Below are 18491 nucleotides of genomic sequence, written 5' to 3' on the forward strand. Positions count from 1 at the left end.
TGTTGCTATTTCTGTTTCCTTTGCTTTGGGCCTTTGTAGCAGATGCAGAGAGAAATTTGTGTTGTCTTCCCCCCCCCACCCCCCCAAAATGATCTGAGGGGATTCCTGAAATGTGTTCCCTGGGTCTGCTACTGAGGCACAGAACAAATGTGCTTGGGAGTTGGGGCCCAGGTCAGGTTCTGGGGCTTATCTGTCAGCTACATTAAAACCTTGTGGCTCCAGGAAGAGAACGCTCATTTGTGAATGATGTTTTTGTCTGAGTCCTGTTCTTGACTCTCCTAGGTGATTACAGACTTGGAAGACCAACTAAACCAGCTGACTGAGGACAATGCTGAGCTGAACAACCAGAACTTCTATTTGTCCAAACAGCTAGATGAGGCTTCAGGTGCCACCGATGAGCTGGTCCAACTGCGCAGTGAGGTGGACCATCTTCGTCGGGAGATTACCGAGAGGGAGATGCAGCTTACCAGCCAGAAACAAGTAAACATTTTCAGAACATCCCCTTTGCCTTCCAGCATGAGAGGCAGGGAGTCATCCATGTTGAGGCAGGACACATGGACAGAATGTCTTCCCACAAACACATTCTCTTCCCTGTCTAGTATTAAGGATTCATAATTTTAAAAATATTTACATTTTGCTTAGATTTTGCTTTTGAAAGATTACAAAATCTTAGCACCTCTTAAGGGTTATTGTAGTCTCTTCTTCCATCAGGTTACTCATGTTAAATCATTTTCTTCTAACTGTTTGTCTCATCCCCCGGCTATAATTATAGATATTCAGGTCAGAATAAAAACATAATTATGACCCATAAAGGAACCAAAGGGACGCAGGATGGTCCTGCAAAGAGTACTGACCTGAGCATCGAGAGAACTGGATGGGAATCCTGCCTTCATCATTTACAAGCTCTGGGACCTTGGAGAAGTCACTTTGCTTCTTTGCCTTCCATTTCCTTCTGTAAAATTCAAAGAATATTGGTAGCACCACTGTACTTGGTTTTGAGGAAAATCGGGTGAAATAACATATTTAAGGCCATTTGCAAACCGTAAACTGCTTCATAAACATATCAGCTTACATGTTATTCTGTACTTCCCTCAAGTTGACTGGCAGTGATGGAAACGCTAGATTTTAGTTCTCTTGCTAGCAAAAAAAAAAAAAATCAAAGCCCACAGCATTTATTTTGTGTAAAACATTTGCTCTGTGTGCTATCTAAGACACAAAGGTTATATAATACATAATTTGGACATTTGTGAAATAGAAATGATACAGTAGTTTTTTAAAGAATTCTCAACTGATGTTGTAAATGTAATCATACTCCTCTTTTCAGACAATGGAAGCCTTGAAAACCACTTGCACAATGCTAGAAGAGCAAGTGATGGATTTAGAGGCCCTGAATGATGAACTTCTGGAGAAGGAACGTCAGTGGGAGGCCTGGCGGAGTGTTCTTGGTGATGAGAAGTCCCAGTTTGAGTGTCGGGTCCGAGAGTTGCAGAGAATGTTGGATACTGAGAAGCAGAGCAGGTGTGGCTTTATTTTGAAAAATATTGAAGTTCTCTGTGGAAGTGTTCTTTCATTATAAAAGAGAAACAGGAACCTGAGGAGTGGGAGAAAGAGAAGTCATTGTTACCAAGTAGCAAATGCATAAACTTTTGTTTATCCTTCCTTGTCTATTGATAATTCTCTTTTACACCAAACAGGACAATTCCAATATTTTGTTATGGAAAATTATAGTTGTGAACTGACATGTATATCACAGATCTAGAATGGGAAAGAATCTTATATTCATTCTAGTCAAGTCCCTCATTTTACAAATGTGGAAACTGAGGCTCACACAGGGGCAAGAGCATGTCCAAATACACACAAAGAGGGAGAGGCAGATGCAGAATTCAAACCCAGGCCTTTGGTTCCACATTGGGTCTTTTTGTAGCATCATCCTATCTGATTTGAGGAACATGCCTAATTTATTTGAACCATGAAAGATTAGAACTAAATAATGATGAAACTTACATTTTAAGTGGAGTGTTTCAAAATAGAGAAATTCTAGGGTTTTTTTTTATTGTCCTCAAATTAGAGTGCCTGCCTAGATGATCTGCAGTCTGAGTTTCTTCTTGCCTTAGCATCCTTTTAATGAAGTTTACTCAGACATTCTGCAGACTCTGCATTTTTTCAGGGTTATCTTTGCTTTCAACTTCAGTTATGGAAGATTTTTGTGTCTTGTTTGTTTCGAGTGTAAGGGCTTCAGATACACATGTAAAAAGATCTATAACCTGGAGACATAGATATGGGGTACATGTAACGCTGTGTCATATGGTCAAGAGAATACTGGAGTTAGGAGAGCTGAGTTCACATTCCGATTATTAATGCTTGAGTGGTCTTGCTTGGAGAAGTCACTTAGTTTCTCTGGAGGCTCTCAGATTTCTCATCTTTAAATTCAAAAGTTGGATTGAACAAGTCCCACACATCTCAATCAACCCTTAAATCCTAGGATTCTTAGAAGCTTGGGGTTATTTTGAGAACTAATTTTGAAAGAGCTCTTTCCTGTTTTTCTACTTTAGCAAATTTAGGTGATGGAACTTTCAGTGTCTCCATCAGAGTTTCATTCAAACTTTCTGGAATTAGCTCCTTCCTTGTAACTTTTTCTTTTAATTGCCTAACCTTTAGATAGAAACAATTTTTCTAACAATACTTAAGATGGTCCTATGAGCATCTTGTATATTCAGCAAATACATATTGACAAATTGACTCTTTCATTTCTAATCCAGTGGGAGGATATGATAGTGTCGATAGGTCCTATTTATTATAGTTGAAGATTAAAATATCTTTTCTCCTTTAGCCTGTGTTAGCAGAAGTCTATAAATGGAATTTATAAGCCTCTTCTTCCTTGAAGTTTAAAGTGGGTTCCATCCTACAGGAACTGTGGTTGATGGAATTACAGAAACATCAATCTAGAGACAATCCAGTCCATGGCCTCCCATCCACATCTTTCCAGAGAAGTGGCTATGTCATTGGCCCAGTAATACAAGGAATAGGAAGATTCAAACCCAGATCACATGCATATCATAGAATCCCAGATTGGAAAGGATCATCCTAGAGACCATTTAGTCCACAGTCGTCACCATTGCCTCCTAGAGTCAAGTAGAACAGTCTAACCTTTCCTCCAAACAAGCCACCTGGCTCATCTTCCTGAGTCTTCTTGTCCTTGGTCTAAACACATCTGCTTCCTACAACAGATCTTCATCTTGCCATGGACATTTGGCATCAGGCCTTCTAGCAGAGCCAAGGCTTGTAAGGGAAAGGATGGAGCCTTCAAATCATAGGAGTTAGGCTACAGGGATGAAAATATGAGGACCTGGGCAAGTCCACAGTACTTTTACCCTTCATTGAGCTTTTCTTACTTCTCAGAGAATAGTCAGATGATTTCTTTTCTTTCTTGGTCCTGAAGCAAGGATGGAAATGCTGACTTTGTTTTATTTTTGGGATAGAGTAAGAGCTGATCAGCGTATCACAGAATCCCGTCAGGTGGTGGAGTTGGCCGTGAAGGAACACAAAGCCGAGATCCTAGCCCTACAGCAGGCCCTGAAGGAGCAGAAGCTGAAAGCTGAAAGTCTCTCAGATAAGGTTGGTCTAGTTGACAGCCTCTTCAAAGACCTGGTATGGTGGCACCCACTAAAATCTCCTCTACAGTTTTCATTTGCAGTGGGATGGGCCAGTTAGGCAGCTACACTAAATATGGCACCATCATGGTGAACTACCAAGGGCTGGGGTCCTTCAGTTGCTCATGAAAGGCCTAAACAACTCAGATTGGAGAGGCAGCTATGTGGTTCAGTGGATAGAGTGCCAGACCTGGAGATAGGATGCCCTGAGTTCAAAATCTAGCCTTAGACACTTCCTATCTCTGACTCTGAGCAAGACACTTAACTCCCAATTCCCTAGACCTTTCAGTTGTTTTGCCTTAGGCTCAATACTTAGTATTGATTCTAAGACAGAAGGTAAAGGTTATTAAAAAAAAACAAAAAACAAAAAACTCAGACTGAAATTAGATCAAATTAGAGCTCCATGCATAGTAGAGTGGGTGAGATTTGGCCTGTGAGGAAACCCAATAATTCCAGTTTGTATGATATCAGGAAATGGTGAATTCTGTTTGCAGGTTTTGAGATGCCAATATATATCCTTCTTGAAATTTTCAGTTGATGAAGCAGACCAGGAGCTTAGGAGAGAGCCTTTGGCTGAATATATAGACCTATGAATTAATTACCATGCCAGTTATGCTGTTTGGAATGGATTTGATTATCATCTCTAAGAACAACTTATCAGAATCAAGAAAGAGCAAAGAAGGCCCAGAATAGGGCCTTGGTATTCATCTGCAGGGTACTAAGGGTTTCATATAGATGGGAGATGACCCAAGAGAGAGAAGTACCTTCAAAATCCAGAGGAGAATATTGTTGTATGCTAAAGAGAGGCCCTGAAGACTGAGAAAAGATCCTTAGATTTAGTGATCAAGAGCTTGTTGACTTGAAAGTGAACAGTTTCAGGAGTCTGATGAGACCAGAAGCTGCCCTGAACTAATCCCTGAGAAAGTGGATAGGAAGGAGCAGCCATGGATGGAGAAAGCTTCTTCTGGAGTCTGGCCATAAAAGGGAGGAGAGGCAGAGAGGCAAGGCTTGAGGGCATCTCAGAGGGACAAGTAAGGATGTGTGGGGTGATGGGAAGCAGCAGGACAATCTGAAGAATTGGAATGATTTGGGAAATTGGAAGAATGGGAATAATTTGAGACGAGAGAGAGGAGATGCTTCAGATTTCCAGCTTTTAAATTGCCCAGTTGTGGCTTTCCCTATTGAGCCTTGACACACTACAAACAGGGGACTTGTTCATGATAATTTAGAGACAACTTTAAACCCTTTATTGTTAAGTTTGAGGAATATGTTAACAATTTGTTTGTCCTTTCCTAGTCTCTGTTCTTAAAGTGCTTTTTATTTGACCAAAAAATAGCCATCTCTTAGGTCCTGGGGACATAGAAGTAAGATTTCATGTGTCCCTTTGCTTTAGAGAAGAGTCATTAATCTGTGACTGGGTGAAGGCTCTATGAGTCTGGCTGGATGTGGACCTTCCGCCACCACCATCTGTGATTCAATAGATGAAGCCTAATTAGTGGCTGCTGAAAGCAAATGGATATTAAATGCCTTGCTGAGAATCCCACAGCAGACTGAACACAGATTTTCTTTCATCCAAGCCCAGTGCACCATCCACCATGCCATGCTGCCTTAATATTTTGTTATAGTGAGCAGATTTAAAGTACTTGCTTCCATTTCAGCAGGTATATAAGGCAGTTTCCTCATGACAAATATTTATTTTGTAGATAAAAAGGTGGGAGCTCAGAAACATTATGGGATCTGTTTATAGTCATCCCACTGTTAAATGTTGGGGCCAGCACTTGAATTCAGGCCTGCTGACTCCCATTCTAGTGCTCTTTCTTCTGTCTGTTAAAATTTAGGAGACTCGTCATTATTATTGAACTTGGCAGTCTTTTTTTCTTTCAAAAAGAAAAAGTATACTTTCTGACCTTTCTGAGGCATTATAGTATAGTAGCTAGGGAGACAGAGCTCAGGTTGCCCTGAGTTCATGTCCGGTCTCCAACATCCATGTGTGGGCTTTGTGGTCCTGAGAAAGTCATTCAGCTCTCCTTTTCCCAGACAGCTCCCTGATATAAATCTCCTCCCTGTCCCTTGTTTGGCTGATCCTCTTTGTGGGGGTGAGATAGTCGTTTGCCTCTAACTTGTGATCCTCGATCTCCTTCTTGCTAATGTCCAGCTCAATGACTTGGAGAAGAAGCACACCATGCTGGAAATGAATGCCCGAAGTTTACAGCAGAAACTGGAAACAGAGCGAGAACTCAAACAGCGGCTTCTGGAAGAGGCAAGTACTTCTTAGCCTGCAACATCCGTGGGGAAGGGGAAGTTGGACCACATGGAAATACAAGTGAGTTATGTTAATTCATCAAATTTAAGTTAGACGTTCATTGATTGAAAGCAAAATTTAGAACAGCTGCCATTTTGCTAGCTAAAAAATGTTCACAATGAAAATGAGATCTTGGACTAGATTCTCCTGCCAAATGAAGAAACTGTAGCCAAGTTATGTATTCTCTGGAGCATATGAAGTTTTTTAGGCCAATAGGACAGCCATGCAAACGGGTATGGACGCAGAACCTGATACTGAATCTGAATGAAATTATATTCTTAGAGCAGTGGGGCAGGAGGTAAGGAAGAATTCTCCTAATAGAGGGGGAAGCCTAGATTTCATCTATAGAGTCATTCCTCACAGAGCAAAATACTCCTTGTCTTACTTTCTCATCCTATCTAGTTCTTGTCTGCATACTTTCATAAATATTCCTTAGAGGCTCTACTCCCACACTTGAAGCCTTTTAACATTTGGTGGGATCCAAGTCAGGATTTGGGCAAGAATCCTGTCACAACTAGAAAAATCATGCAGATTACTAGTACTCCAAAGCCTTTGGGACCATGGTCTGATTTTCTGAGAAGAGAGACTGACAGAAAATCTAATAATTTGGGATCTATTCCCAGAATTTCTCCTGCCACTCTGGGTTGAGATGAGATGGCAGGATACGGTGAGGCCTCTTCTCTACCTTTTTTCCATCTCTATGATTAGAGAGGAATTGATGTTTGGAATGATGAACACCAAGGCCCTGTAGCATCTTGAATTAGCAAATACATTATCTTCATCATACAGGAGAAGTGTGGAGCATTTTGATGATACTGGGTGACCTTTGCCATTTCCATTTTAATAGCAGACAGTTCAGATAGGCTACATCACTTGGCATTGCTCATGTGGTTGGGATAAACCTCCCAGTGACTCCCAGTCTCACCCCTGAGATTCAGTAAGGCACACTTAGCCTGGTTCATTGGGTTAGCAAAGTAGGCGAACTGAGTTAATTCAGTTCTGCAAACATTTCCCAAGTGCTTGCTCTGGGGAGACACTCTGGATACAGGTTCTAAAACAAGGCAGTCACTTCATTTTACTTGGATATAAAATATAGGCACACACAAGGGCCTGTGGGAAGCAGTATGGGTTAAATGGAAAGAGCTCTGGCTCTGGATCCAGGGGATATGGTTCAAATCCCACTTTCCACAACTTGCCAGCTGTGTGTCCTCAGACAAGGACCTAAAGGCCTCTTGAGGGCCCTTTGAGCTCTAGAGCTGGGATCCTTTTTGAAGTCAGTACAAGAGGTTGAAGGGAGCAAAGAAAGGAGGAAGAAGGGAAGGAACAGGAACTACTGGGGGGGTTGGAAGAGAAGTCATAAAGGTGAAGGCCATGGCATAGAGCCTGGCAGGAGATAAGAATTCTGTTAACTAAAGTGCCCAGTTCTTTGGTGCTGTGGTTAACTGAGGGACTTGTGGGGATTAGAACATTGATTCTGATATTGCAAGGAATTCCTGGTATAGAATTGTCTTCACCCAAGGAAGAGCGGTACCATCTGCAGCTTTCAGGCTAGTCTCTTTGACCTTTGAGCAATTAAGTGACTTACCAAGGATTTAGGAATCAGAAATAGGGCCTGGACTGAAGTCTTCCTAACTCCCAGGCCAGCCCTTTATCTTTTATGCCATAAAGAGTTTCACTTGCATGTTTGCTAGATTTTGTTTGAGACTACTGCTACTTGCTTTAGAGATTCATGTTGCTTTGACACTAAGTATGAGAGATGGGGAAATTTTTGCAGGTGAGCAAGAAATTCTGGTGACATGATCTTTCACTTGAGCACACACAAAGGTAGCCCACTTAGTACATGATATAAAAGAAACAAAATAAATGGTATCTAATGAATCACAATCTGAAAAGCTCATCAAATGAAATAAAAACAATTGCATTTATAGGATGCTTTAAGATTTGCAAAGTCCTTTATAAATATTGCCTCGTTTGATTTCCACAACAACTCTGGGAGGTAAATGCTGTTATCATTATTATTTTATAGGTGAAGAAACTAAGGCAGGTAGAGGTATGGCCATATAGCTGAATCAAGTATTCAAAGCTGGATTTGAACTCAGATTTTTCTGAATCCAGGTCCAAACAGGGGAGGGAACTGCTCTTGGCCTGGGGTCCCTCCAGACACACTGGCCTGCCTGGGTGCAAGTGTTGCCATTTTCAAGTTGTACAAAGAGAAACAGTCTGGGGGAAAAAAATGGATCTTGTTTAGTGTAAATGTAGCATCAAAATAATTTTTAACAATAATATGTAATCCACTAGGGATACTCCTAAGAAGCAACCTATGGATTTATTATAAAAACGGAGTTTCAGCCACAATTGTCATCATACGTTTTCTCTGCAGTACTTGTTTTTAATGTCTTCTGCCTAATAATTAGTTTTGTCTTTAAATAGAAGGAAGAAGCCAAAATGGATATTTTGCAGGAAAAAAAAACACATTGCTTAAGGGCATAATATTTCCCTTTAAGAAGTTCTGTTCCCTGATACTTCCTCTCTGGTGTTTTTCACAGTATTTTGAGGATTCCTTCAGAAAATTTCAGGGAGAAGCAAGTAGAGTTCTGCTGGGATTGTACCAGTTTTTCCTTATGATGACTCATTGTGACCCAGAGGTGACCCATGGTTCTTAAAGGCTATGTCAGTTGAACTTAAATTCTGTCAGGTTCTTCCATGTGCACACCCCATCCCCTAACTGTGGGTGTTCCCAAGCTTTGTCCTGAGCCCTCTTTTCTTCTATTTCTCTCAATGACCTCATCAGCTTCTAATTCTAGGTTTGCTTCTAGGTTTATTACTCCTAGGTCTGTATATTGAATTCTGTTCTGTTCTTTACTATCAGTTACCTAGTGAGCTTTTCAAATGGGATGTCACATAAGCTCTCACATCTAATACAGTACTTCCTTGACACACAAGATTAATTAGTTTCATGGCCAAGCTCGTAACGCAATTTGCTGTGTGTCAAATCAAATTTCCCCATTTAAATTAATGGAAATGCAATTAATCCATTTTGGCCCCCCCAAAACACAATAAATGTGAAAATGTACTTTATAAATAACAAATATATTTATAGATAATAAGAAAGAAGGTAAAGAAATAAACTTGCTTATGAAATAATATTATTTACCTTCAAGATCAGGCAAAGATGCTGGTGGAGAGGGTTTTATTGCTTAACATAACTTACTCTCTACACCTGATAATGTATGAAATAAGTGTCATTGCATAGCTCCAACACATGACCTATTGCAACTTTTTCTGGGTGTGTCTTTTCAATATATTGTTTAATTTTTTTCCCCAACCCTCAATATTTCCTTAATCTTGCTTGTACTGATTATCTCATCCACCTCGGGCTCCTCCCCACTAATTTCCTGCAAAACCTGTTTGCTGCTGCTATTGTAACTCCTTCAATTCCTCTGTTGTCAGGACCCATAGTTAAAAGGTAAGAAATTTGAAGAAAGCAAAAAACAATTCAGTACAGATGCTTGCACAGCCAGATAAACACTGAACTAAACGAGACAGCCTCATATAACTTGTGAAACTGAAAGTTCGACAGTCTATCTAGTGGAGGGTGGCCAAAGCTCATGATGCAAATATCTGCTTACGACTTAAAGCAAAAAACCCCATCCTGACTGCTTGTATCTCAAATTGCTCATGACTTAAGGTGCTTGTGTATCAAGGCACCAGTGTATATCCAAAACAGTTCGGCATCTTTATTCCCAAACATACCCTCGTCTAAACTTTCCTGCTTTGATTGTGGACATTCACTATCCTTCAAGATACATAGGTCTGCGCATGTTGGGGCTCCCCTCAACTCCTTGTTCTTACTTACTTCACATGTTCATTTAGTTGCCAAATATCATTTTTTTCTCTACAACATTTCTCATATCTGTTCTCTTTACTCACTGAACCACAACCTTATTTTAAAATAAAATCATTATTTTAAGAATTCAATTTTATTTTATTTTCAGTAACAGATAATACACATTATACATATGAAGTAATGCATGCAAAACATTTCTGCGTTAGCCATGTTCTGAAAAAAAGAATGAGAAAAAAATATGCTTGAATTTATACTCCATTGGTATAATGGGCTCCAAGTCCATTAGTTCCTGGAGATGGATAGCATTTTTCATCACAAGTCCTTTGGAATTATGTAAATCATTGTATTGACCAGAGTAGCTAAATTTTTACAGTTGATCATCATTGCAATATTGCTGTTCCTGTGTACAATCTTCTCTTGGTTCTATTCAATTCACTTTGCATCAGTTCATATAAGCCATGCCAGATTTTTCAGAAAACATCCTGCTTGATATTTTTTATAGCACAATAGTATTCCATCATAGTCATATTTCACAACGTGGTTAGTCATTCTCCTTTGTATGGGCATTTGTTCAATTTCTAATTGTTTGCTGCCACAAAGAGAGCCGTTCTAAATATTTTTGTGCATATAGGTCCTTTTTCCTTTTCTTTGATCCCTTTGAATATTATTGTTGGGTCAAAGGATATACACAGTTTTATTCCCCTTGTGCATAGTTCCAAATTATTCTTCAGAATAGTTGGATCAGGCCACAACTCTACTAATAGTGTATTAGTGTCCAGTTTTTCCACATCCCCTCCAGCATTTGTCCTTTTCTATCATAGTATTAAATCTGATATGCATGAAGTAGTATCTATTTTCTTCTTCTGAAAACTGCTTGTTTAAATCCCTTCACTATTATTTGGGGAATGATTCTTGTTCTCAAGACCCCTCCCCCCATCTACTTCTAATTTGGCCTACATTGTTTTAATTTGGGGAAAATTTTTTAAATTGTATATAATCAAAATTATCCAGTTTACCTCCTGTGAACTTCTTTCTCCCCTGTTTGTTTCTGAGCTCTTCCTTTATCCACAGATCTGCAGGTAATTTATTACATGATCCTTTAATTTGTTTAGAAAATCACATTTTTAGCTAAATCATGAACCCATTTAAGCTCCTGTTGGCATATAGTGAGAGATGTTGTTTATTACCTAAGTTTCTTCCAGACTACTTTCCAATTATCCCATTAATTTTTGTCAAATAGCGAGTTCTTGCCACAAAAGGTTGGATCTTTGGGTTTATCAAACACTAGGCTACTGTGTTCATTCACTTTTGTATATTGTGTACTTTATCTGTTTCATTGATTCACCATTCTATTTCCTAACCATTTCCAAAATGTTTTGATGACTATGACTCTAATAATATAAAGTTTGAGATGTTCTCGATTTGTAGATTAATTATGTAATTTTAAAAATAGATTTATAAGGCAATTCTTTTGTAGTTTGATTGGTTTGGCACTAAACAGGTAAATTAACTTAAGTAATATTTTCTTTTTTGTTATATTTATTATATTGGCCTGGTCTATCCATGAACAATTAATATTAGTTATTTGTGTGAAAAGTGTTCCTCTGTGTGTATGTGTCTTAGCATATGAACTCCCAAGTATTTTATATTATCTTCAGTTATTTTAAATGGAATTTCTCTTTCTCCCCCCTGATGGATTTTGCTGGCAAAACTCAGAAATGCTAATCATTTGCATGGGTTTATTTATATCCTCTATACTGAAGTTGTTTATTGTTTCAGGTGGTTTTTTAGTTGACTCTCTAGGGTTCTCTAAACATATCATTGTTTCATCTGCAAAAAGTGATAGTTTTTCTGGCCTCAGCCACTTCCAAGCTGTGTGACCCTGGGCAAGTCACTTAACCCCCATTGCCTAGCCCTTACCACTCTTCTGCCTTGGAGCCAATACATAGTATTGACTCCAAGACAGAAGGTAAGGGTTTAAAAAAAAAAAAGTGATAGTTTTATTTCTGCCTTTCTTATGCATATTTGTTTTCCTTGTCTTATTGAATATTGATAGTTATAATTACAATATAAAGCTTCACCCTGATTTTATTGGAAAAGCTTCTTGTTTATCCCTATTACAGATAACACTCTGTTCTTTTTTTTTTTTTAACCCTTTTTAAACCTTTACCTTCCATCCTAGAGTCAATACTGTGTATTGGCTCCAAGGCAGAAGAGTGGTAGGGCTTGGGTAATGGGGGCAAGTGACTTTCCCAGGGTCACACGGCTAGGAAGTGTCTGAGGCTAGATTTGAACTCAGGACCTCCCATCACTAGGCCTGACACTCAATCCACTGAGTCACCCAGCTGCCCCCTCAGTTCTTGATTTTAGATATATGCTAGTTATTTTAGGAAACGTTCCATTTATTCTTATGCTTTGTAGTGTTTTTTAATAGGAATGGATATTGTATTTTGTCAAGAGATTTTTCTGCATCTATTGAAATAAGCATGTTATTGAGGTTATGAGTTACACCAGTCAATCTTCTTGCTATTTTATTTTGAAAAATTTACATCAGTTTTTGTTAGGGAAATTGGTCTTACAGTTTTCTTTCTCTTTTTTTTCTCTCTTTGGTTCATGTATCAAAACCATGTTCTTGTGTCATAGAAGGAATTTTTGTTAGTACTCCTTCATATACTTTTTCAGTTTATATAGTATTACAACTAATAATTCTTTTAAATGCTTGGTAGAATTTGTAAATCTATTGGGTCTTGAAGTTTTTTCTTCAGAAGCTCATTTATAGCTTGTTCAGTTTCTTTTTCCAAGATAGGGTTATTTTAAGTATTCTATTTTCTTTTCTTTTAATCTGAGCACTTTATATTTTCATAAATACTCATCCATTTCATTTAGATCATCAGGTTTATTGAAAGATAGCTCCAAAATAATTGCTTTTATTTCATCTGCATTGGTTGTGCCTTCATTCTTTTAATTTTTGATACTGGTAATTTGGTTTTCTTCCTTTTTAAAAATTAAATTAGTTAGTGGTTTATTTTTCATAAAACTCTGTCTTAGTTTTATTTATTACTTCAGTAGTTTTTCTACTTTCAATTTTATTGATCCCTCTTGATTTTCAGGCTTTATATAGTGGTGCTTAATTGAGGATTTTAAAATATGTTGTTTTTTTAAGGTTTTTTCCTAAGTGATTTTTTTTTTAAAGTACAGGTCATTCCCCTATTCTGTCAACTCTAGTAGCTTCCTTTTAGCTCTAGTATAAAATAGAAAGCTCTTGATAATTCATCCCCAGTCTTATTATGTATCACTTCCCTTTACACAGACACTGGCACAGCCAGAATGTCTTACTGGTACCTTTGGACTGGTCATCCCTCTACTCAGAATGCACTGGCATCTGATAGCTGCTGCTGCTGGGAAATGCCTCATTTCCTTCACGGCTCAGTTAAAGCTCCCCTTCTTTAGAAAACCTTTCCCATTCCTCCCCCAACCCTGAGTATAATTGCTTTCACACCCAAATTACCTATTATTAATTTTGTACAAACCTATATTTGTGCCTGTGACCTCTTGGCTTGACCATAGGTTCCTTGAAAACAGAGATTATTCATTTTATTCATTGTATCCCCAATGTCTGGCACATATTAGAAGTTTCTTGAGTGACTGCTAGATTGATATTAGTAAAGCTTTGAACGTCCGGTCTGAGGACCACATGATTGAGGTGTGGAAAGGCTTGCCATCTCCTTATGCAGAATTATTTGACCATGGTAGGCATAAGAAAAGGAAAAGAAAAAATGGTCTTTATTACTTCTGTTCCTGCTGTGACAGTGAAACAAGTGTGAAAAAATGGGCCAGAGATTGTGAAGAATCATACAAAGTTTAGGATCTACCCAAACAGCAGCTTACATGTGAGTTCTCTAAATTCTCTAAATGTGATACCTAGTACATTGACTGTGGTGGGAGAATGGGGGTCCTCTGTGGGGTTTACCATGTCTACTTCTCTTCTGTAAGAAAATATACCTGATCTCTAGGGGCAGAGCTTCTAGGGAGTCTCAAATACTTTTATCTTTCATTTATGAAACTGGAGTCATGTTTTCCAACATCTTTTTACTTCCTCCTCTATGCCCACCTTCATATTGAAATCCCCAATTATCAAATCATATATTGATGCAGTTTGAAGGACCACATCGAGTGGATAGGAGAATTTCTCCACCACATCCCTTTGATACATCCATCATTTGTCTATGTCTAAGGGGCAGTTATCTTCCCTGTGGTCTTTCTGCTTTTGTTTATCAAAAGTGCTGAAAGTAAGTAAAGTTAAATGAAGATAACCAAGGGCCTATTGGCAGGCAACTTATGACCAACAAGAAATGCCTGGGGCTTGATGTGGGAGATATCTTAGACTCACTCTTTCCAGCCTTCAGACTCATCCTCTTCCTTTCTCTCCTTTCCCCCTTCCTTTGCCCTTAAGGAAGGAAAAAATCCATTCTATTTGAGAAGACAGCATGTATGTAATAGCGACATGTAATTCATTCATACAAGTTCTATACTGTGCAAATGTGTAAAAGGGGATGTCAGAGGGGAAAGAACATGCAACTGGATCGAACAAAGAAAAGTCTCTCCCTGAAGGTGGGATTGGAGCAGGGTCTTGAAGGCAGCTAGATAAGAAAGAGGCAGAGATCCTGGCATGGGGAACAGCCAGTGCACAGGCCTCAAGAAAGGAGACTGTGCAAGCCAGGAGCACTCAGGGGATCACAGAAGGAGTAAAGTGCAAGATGGGAAGGGGCAGGCTATGCAGGGCTTTACACATACACAGTGAAGGAAGCCATCTGTGATCCTGGAGGTACTCAGGAGTCACTGGAGTTCATTGAACTGGAGGCGAGGTACTCAGACCTCTGCTTCAGAAGAATGTTGGTGATGAGTGGAGGATGGATTAGAGGGGGAGAGATGAGGCAAGGAGCTTGGCTAGAAGGCTAGTTGGCATGAGGTAATGGTAGCCTGAATGAGTCCTGTGGCTGTGTGAGGAGAAGAAGGGAGTATATACAAAAGATCTGGAAGTACCAACAAGATATGGCAGCAAACTGAATATGTGGAATGAGGAAAAGTGAGGACTCAGGCAGGATACCAATACCCTGGGTGATGGCAAGAAGAGTGCAATCCTTGACAATCATGGATCACTTTAGAAGAGTGGAGTGTAGGGGGGAAGCTAATGAGTTTTGTTTGGGGCATATTGAATTTGAGTCCTTAACCCAATGCAACCTGGCTTCCATCTACATCACTCAACTAAAACTGTTTTCTCCAAAGTAGTTGCCAAGTCCTGATGATATTTTCTCATCTTTTTTTGTCCTTTATTGGATTTGGTTGTGAATAACTATCTCCTTCTGGATGCTCCATCTTCTTTGATTTTTCATGACACTACTCCTTACCTGTTTAATCATTTTTTCTCAGTTTCCTTTGCTTGCTCATCAGCAAAATCATGTCTCCCTAACTGTCAAGGCTCTGTTTTTGGCCTCCTTTTTTTCTCTAAATTCTCTGGGTAACTTCATTAGTTCCCATGAGTATAATTATCATCCCTATGCAAATGGCAAATGTCTCTGGGATCTCTCTGTCTCTCTGTCTCTCTCTCTCTCTGTCTCTCTGTCTCTCTCTGTCTCTCTGTCTCTCTCTCTCTGTCTCTCTCTCTCTCTGTCTCTGTCTCTCTCTCTCTCTCTCTCTCTCTCTCTCTCTCTCTCTCTCTCTCTCTCTCTCTCTCTCTACTCACATCACACATTACAAACTATCTTTTGGACATTATCTTTCCACCAAGACTGTCTCCTGTGCCAACAACCATTCTTGTTTCCATTAACAGCACCATCTTCTTCTAGTAACCCGGTTCTGTAGCCTCAGCATGAGACTCAGCTGTACACTCTATACTACCTTCAGACCTTTGCTATCTCTTGGCCTTATCTTGATCCCCTCACTGGCTTTTTCGCCTCATATTTCTTCTAACTCCAGCCTCTTCTCCACAGAACTGCCACAAATGATTTTTTCCAAAGGGCAAATTTGATCAGATCTTTTTCTCTCCACATACTCTAGTGACTCCCTGTTGCCTCCAGTATAAAATATGACCTTTAAATGGCCTTTAAAGCTCATTGTACTTTTGTCCCAACCTGTAGCCTCATTGTACACTGTTCTACTTTATGGCCCCACCAAACTTGCCTTGGTCCAGTTCCTCATGTTGACTCTCCATCTCCATGCTTTTGTACTGGCCATGCCCCGAGTCTGAAATCTCCTCCCTCCTCACCTACTGCCTCTTTTCCTTCAAGATGTAGTTCAAGCACCATTCTTTTACACGAAGCCTTTCCTGGTGCTCCTTGCCCTCCAAAACTGTCACTACCCCCTCTAACTACCTGAATTTAGTGATCTTTTCTTTATTCTGTATATATTTATGCTGTGCATACTTAAATGTGTCCATGTGGGACCTCTCAGTAGAGGTGGGGTTATTTCCTTCTTTACCTTTGTAGCCTGCTGTTTAGCAAATGCCTGGCATACAGTGGCTGCTTAATAAATGCTTGTTCATCTATAGAACAGGTCAAAATTCACCTCATACTCAAAGAAAGGATACAATGCTAAGCTGCATTGGTGTCAAAGGATGGGAATGGAATGAGACAATTCATTTTTGCCATTTTTTGACAGTTTGCTGATATAAAAGGCCACAACTCGGATCCCTGAAGCCAGAAACCACCTTAGCTAGTGAGCATTTTACCCCTTTGCCAGACGGAGCTATGACAGCCCAGGAGAGCATCCACTTTGGATATGCAGGTGGATGATGATACCATGAAAGTTAATTGTTTCCTAAAACAGCGAGAGGGAAAACCAGGCTGCAGGGAAGTTGGCTTGAGACCAAGGGAGATGCATCTTCTTAGGGATGGCCACAGAAATAGGAGATGAAGAATTCCCTCCTTTGGACCTTGGCACTTCAAGCCCTGGTGTATCTGTCAGGGCCTATAAGAACATATGTCATTGGTTCAAGAGGCCGGATCAGGCCCAATATTTGCTGAAGAGACTTATGGTAGCAGTGCCATAATTGTGAAAATGCTAGGAGGTCATTCTATAAGTATTTCAGGAAAGGTAAGATATGACAAGAAGGATAAAACCACAGATGACATTACTGCCTAAAGAAGGTGATCTAGAGCTCATCAATAATATTGACCTATATGCCTTTCTCATCTTCACAAAAATCTTTGAGAATAATTGCACATTTCAAGGTTTCTTTGATGAAAATATGAAAAATGGTCAGCAAGGCTTTCACAAATACTTTTCTATAACAAACCATATCTTTACAGTTATACAAATGGCCACTGAAAACAGTATCCCACTGTGTTTATTGTTTATTGATTTCTTCCTGCCTCCCAGATCATTTGACTTGATAGTCCAAAAAATAGCCTTAAAATCCCACCCTCTAGTAAAGGATTGCATATGTATGTTAAGCTAGCACAAGATTACTGGATAAATATAACCAGAGATTATGCTCTTTGATGACCCTCATAAATAAGCATTAATCCAGGGACAAAACAGGAGAGGTAGGCTTGCTAAAGATGCTTTCCATTTTCATGAAGGAGATTCCCTGTTTAAAGCATAAATTTGAGAGGGATTCCCTATAGCTACTCCTATTTACAGGTGACATTGTGCTGATTATTGTATCAACCTCGGAAACACTGAGGAACCTCCTCAATAAGAAGAACTATAGCACTTAGAAGAGTTTGACTTAACCATTCATAAAGGGAAAATTCAAGTGGATAAAAAATGTCAGATTGCATATTGTCTATTCAGTTGGACACAAAAGGTGAACCATGAACTGGGCCCCAAGCAGATTATCAACATCAGAGGGAGTAGATTGCAACTGGGAAATTGTTCAATGATTTAAAACCAAGCAGCTTTGGTCCAAAACAAACAAAACAAACAAAATCAAATGTTCTCCCAGAAATAAAGCATGGTTGTGAAGCTTGAAAACATCTAGTCTGAAGAATGAAAATGGTGGCTGATCCAAAGTGCTGTGAAATGTATGATCAGAGTATATTCTCAAAAGTGGTCTATGTTAAAAACTTGACATAGAAGATCTCACTGAAGATATCACTGAAGACAGGTAGTGTCTGGAATAACAGACAACAATAACAAGAGGATAACAGATGAACACCTTAGAACTGAATCATAGAACCCATGAAATATGAAAAGAAATATAAAAAGGCCCTTCTGCACATTGGATGAATTCTCTGGATGGGTCAATGGCACAATATAGATAGGAATGGGATTAAAAGACATCAGTGATCTACAGTCTTTATTGATAGTTTTCCTTCATTGAGGAGATCACAAATGTATGAAAGTGTTATAAATATTCTGTACTATGTGGTCAGTTAAGGAGAAGAGAGCTGGGAAAATAACAGAGCAGTGATAGAAAAGAGACAGAAGCACTTTAGTGGAGAAATGAAGAAGAAAGGGGAAATAGGAGAGATGTTTAATAGACACTGAAGCAAACTGCTCATCAGCCTTGCTGTTCACTTAAGCCACAAGCTTCATAGCTTATGTAAACACCTGCTCTGACTTCCCTTTGAAAAGCTTATTAGCTTTTTATAGCTCATTAGTTCTTTTTTGCCATTAAAAAAAATCTTCAGAAACCCATCTTTGAATAAATTAAATAGACTCTCCAGAAAAACCAGGGTCTGATTTGTAC

General features: G+C 39.2%; 1 protein-coding gene across 5 annotated transcripts in view; it reads left to right on the forward strand.

Annotated features, from left to right (window-relative positions):
* CIT (citron rho-interacting serine/threonine kinase) overlaps positions 1-18491 on the forward strand; it is a 173754-nt gene that overhangs the window by 133377 nt on the left and 21886 nt on the right. For all 5 annotated transcript variants that reach the window (XM_001363096.4, XM_007490328.3, XM_056821651.1 and 2 more), the window contains 4 exons: positions 283-480; positions 1325-1518; positions 3480-3615; positions 5806-5910. In XM_001363096.4, coding sequence (XP_001363133.1) covers positions 283-480; positions 1325-1518; positions 3480-3615; positions 5806-5910 — 633 coding nt within the window. The remainder of the gene's footprint in view (positions 1-282; positions 481-1324; positions 1519-3479; positions 3616-5805; positions 5911-18491) is intronic.

This window comes from Monodelphis domestica, chromosome 3 (genome assembly GCF_027887165.1).
Source record: "Monodelphis domestica isolate mMonDom1 chromosome 3, mMonDom1.pri, whole genome shotgun sequence".
NCBI lineage: Eukaryota > Metazoa > Chordata > Mammalia > Didelphimorphia > Didelphidae > Monodelphis > Monodelphis domestica.